The 4,472-nt window shown below is 37.7% G+C and overlaps 1 protein-coding gene across 1 annotated transcript; it reads right to left on the bottom strand.

Annotated features, from left to right (window-relative positions):
- Positions 1-598: 598 nt before the first annotated feature.
- LOC132804046 (histone H3-like centromeric protein CSE4) lies at positions 599-3,484 on the bottom strand. Its single transcript, XM_060817930.1, has 2 exons — positions 3,266-3,484; positions 599-874 (listed from the first exon to the last, which is right to left on the bottom strand). The coding sequence occupies exons 1-2, from the start codon at positions 3,482-3,484 to the stop codon at positions 599-601; spliced, it is 495 nt and encodes a 164-aa protein (XP_060673913.1).
- Between the last annotated feature and the right edge of the window lie 988 nt (positions 3,485-4,472).

The following is a 4,472-nucleotide window of genomic DNA, read 5'->3' as shown; positions in this document are numbered from 1 at the left end:
ATTATCTTTTTGACTAAGTTGACTTTGAACAATCTTTGACCAATGTAAGCTCCAAATCGGCCTCCATATGCTTTGTAGAATACCAAATAGGATTATCATGGAGTCCCACACGTTTCCCTTGCTTGGATCAAAGAGAAAATGTCAATCAAGCAAAACACAGTTTTAGCAAGCAAATAATACAGCAAAATCGGCCAAACTCCCTTCTATGCACACAAGCCCCTTTTGATTGCCTTTGAAGCTGCCTTGACTTGATTCAATGACCTCTTAGAGATATGTATTGAATCCATGAAGTGTTGGAACTATTTATTGCTGCTCGGAGTCTATATTTGCACGAAAACAGCTACCGGGGTCCATATCGGCCTCCACAACTTGGATGGTTAAAATGGGTCTAGTATCTTTGGGTATGGACAAGCCCTTTTGAGAATTAATTACTCCCCAAGTTATCCTTAAACCTCTTAGCTTGGGCCCTAGTGATCAGCCCGGTCTTTATTCGTATCGGGTCAGCACCCGAGCAGGTTGTCGGTTGTGCGGGCACGGGTGGGTTCTCATCACATTTCCACAAAATCAAACTCTGCCATCTCGTTTTTCTATATTTTCTTTAAGCCCTCTCACCTCGGATTCTCCTAGCAAGTTCGATATACGTAGGCATGATGGTAACATGCTTGACATGGATAGCATAGAGATTGGAGAGTTCAAACAACCCCACAAGGTAAGCCTCCGCTGCCTCCTGCAAAGCCAACATCGCATGGCTTTGGAACCAAAGAACAACCTTGAAGTCCTGCACAATTTCATGAACCAACCTTTGGAATGGTAGCTTCTTGATGAGGAGCTCAGTGCACATCACCGACAGAAAACACCCAGAAGCCAAAAACCACTTTCAAAATATAACAATAATAATAATAATAATAATAAAAGATATCAATAGGGTAATTTAGGAAATTAAAATAATAGAGACTGTATTGAGTTGTTCTGGTATTGCAACTAGAAACACTCCTACTGTTATTGTATTTTTGTCAAAATTAACACTAAGACTATTTTAATACTTTCAAAAATAGTATGTGGCTTTTTTGATACGAACCTAGGACGACCTGCTCCTAAATCCGTATTATATTAGCCCGGATCTAATTATGTTCAAGTTCTAATGGTCACCTTGACCTCTAACCAACCTATGATTAGAAACCTTGGTATACAATGAAGATACCACAATAGGTGATGGAAGGCTTATTGATAAGTCAAGCTAAAACACTCATTCACTAATGGTGTTTTAGGTGTTCAAAAGAACAAAGAGAATTCAATCTCACAAATAATTTTCTGTATAAAATTCAAGCTTAATTCTTATTGAAAAATAAGCATTTAAATAGGCTACAAAGTCACGAAATAAATCCTAAAAACAAAGGGAAAACCGGCCATACAAAGTGGTTTCCTATCGTGGCCAAAATTCTCACTCCTTTCCTAATCTAACTTGGATTAATTAATTCCTTTATTTTGAATGAGGAATTAATTAATTTACAATGAAAATAATAAAATAATAACTTTCCTAATTTTTCCAGCAAATAAATAAATATAATCCAAAAAGTAATGGTAATTTTCTAAAACAAAAAGTAGAATCAAATTAGGAAACTAAAATACTAGCTTTTTGAGTAAGTTGACTTTGACCATTATTTAACCAATTTGAGCTCTAAATCAGATTCAATATGCTTTTCAGGATGCCAAATAAGCTCACCATGAAGTCCCACACATTTTCCTTGCTTGGAAGAGAGAGAAAAAGCCAACTCAGCAAAATACAGTAAAGCTAGCACAAAATACAGTAAAACCCGGCAAATCTTGGACCCATGCGTACACCACCTGTTTGTTGGCCTTTGAAGCTTCCTTGATTTTATTCCATGACTTATTACACACATTAATTGAATCCATAAATATTTGGAACCATTTCATGCTTCCTGGACTCCAAAAATGTACCAAAACCGCTACCCGGGCTCATACCGAGTTCCACCACTTGTATGCTCAAAACATGTCTTGGATCTTCGACTATGGACAAGTCCTTTTGAATATGAATTACTCCCTGGATAAATGCATTAATATTTTCCTTAAACTTCTTAGCTTGATCCCTAGTGATCGACTCGGTCTTCATCCGTATCAGGTCAGTATCCCAACGGGTTATCGGTTGTACAAGTTCTAGCGGAATCACATCATTCCCCTCCTCTTGAAAAGGATTTGTCCTCAAATCTAGATCATCACCTGCAGCAAAACAAGATAAAACAGCAACATTAAATGTGGCACTAACACTATCCTCACCTATTAAATCAAGTTTGTAGGTATTCTCGTTAATCCGCTCCAAAACTTGAAAAGGTCCATCCACACGCAGCTTTGACTTTCTTTGTTTAGGAAACCTCTCCTTTCGTAAGTGCAACCAAACCAATTCTCTTGGGTCAAACACTGTCACAACAAAATCTAGAAATACGTGCTCATTATGCTAAAAATTACACTTTTTAAAGTTAGCAAACAACATTTCCCAAATTTTCAAATTTCCACTAAGTAAAGCTCTCAACAATGTAGATAAAGTTCTATGCAACAAAAACATTTTTAAATAAGTATGTTTAAAATTCATGACCAGCAATGATTTCTTATTCAAAATTACTTTATTAACATCACCAAAGCTAAGATAAAATTTTTTTATTTATCTTCTCTTTCCTTTCTTTTTCTTTCCCACTCACGGTTTCCATTTATTTTCTCTCATACTTGGCTTTGTCTCTCACTTTCTCTCTCTCGAGTTTGTTAAAATTTAGAGGACTTAACCTTGGACAACAAGCTCACCTTTCTCCCTTTGGATGGATGGTGGAACCGTTGGTGCCATAGTACCCTTCTCTTTGAACCTCTCAGCTTCCCTCCTTTGTTGCATTTGAAGTTGATCGCTAAATACTTCCTTTGGAGTTAACGGCTTCAGCTTAAACTTTTTCCCTTTAAATTTAAATACAATTCTATTCTCTCTACCATAATGGATAGTATCTCTATCAAATTTCCATGGCCTACCCAACAAAATATGACCCACATGCATAGGAACAACATCACACAATACAACATCCACATATGTATCAATGCTGAATTTTACTTTGGCTTATTTATTTACTTTTATCTCACCACTATAATTAAGCCATTATAATCTATATGGTTCAGGATGTTTAATGGTTGTTAATCCTAATTTATCAACTACCACATTACTAATTACATTACCACAACTTCCACTATCAATTATCATACTACATACATTATCTTGAATTTTACATCGGGTATGTAAGATGTTTTCTCTTTGAACTTTATCCTCATCCTTGTAGACACTCAACATTCTCCTTGCCACCAAGCTCAATTCAGAATTTGAAACCTTTAGGGTTTCGGCTTCATCCTCAATTCCTTCTGCTTTATGCACAGTCTCAATTTCAGCTTCATCACTATCAGACTCCAACTCACCATTATCCTTCAAGACCATGATTCTTCGATTTGGGCATTGGTTGGCAATATGTCCTCAACCCTGGCACTTAAAGCAAATAATATCTCTAGTCCTTGAATGTTTAGGATCAGATTTACCTTTAGATCTGTGTGTTTGAACAAGGTCAGCTTGATTATCTTTCCTTGGCCGAACAGCACTTCCTTCACCTTGATTCGGTTTTAACCTTGGCTCGAACATGGGATTGCTTCTCCAACTAGTTGAATTTATCCACTCGCTACTAGAAACCCCTCCAAACCATGAGCCTACACTCCTCCTCTTGAATTGATGCTCCAATTTAATAGCGACATGCAACATCTCCTCCAATTCTACATATTGTTGCAATTCAAGTTGATTGGCTATTTCACGATTCAAACCACCAAGAAATCTTTCCATGGTTGCTTCTTTATCCTCATTCATGTTTAACCTCTTCATGAGCATCTCCATCTCTTTGTAATAATCCTCCACGGACCTACTTCCTCGAGATAGGAATTGAAGCCTTTGATGCAGCAACCTATGATAATGTGATGGTACGAACCACTTCCTATGGCTCCTTTCATTTGTCGCCATGTAGTGATCAAGTCATCACCAACTCTCCTTCGGATGTTTTGCTCATTGGTCCACCATTGGAGTGCATAATGACCAAACTTCATTGCTGCCAACTTCACCTTCTTGGCCTCCGAATAATTATGACAATCAAAAATCATCTTCATTCTCTCCTCCCATTCCAAATAAGCTTTCGGATCACTTTTTCCCATGAAAGGTGGAACGTTTACCTCGATATTCCCAAGATCATCATCTTCATTCCTTGATGGTCTCCACATATTGGCCTTCCTCGAGGGTCAAAAACTTCATCAAACCCCTCATCCAAGTCATCTCCAAAGTTACTTCCCCTGAATTCCTCTCTTGGTCGTCCTCGACCTCCTCAACCTCGACCTCATCCTCCATGAGTATCTATCCTTATATTCGGCACTCCTTGGGATGTTTCTAA

Source organism: Ziziphus jujuba, chromosome 6, assembly GCF_031755915.1.
Source record: "Ziziphus jujuba cultivar Dongzao chromosome 6, ASM3175591v1".
NCBI classification, from domain to species: Eukaryota; Viridiplantae; Streptophyta; class Magnoliopsida; order Rosales; family Rhamnaceae; genus Ziziphus; species Ziziphus jujuba.
This window is presented reverse-complemented; position numbering and strand designations above follow the sequence as displayed.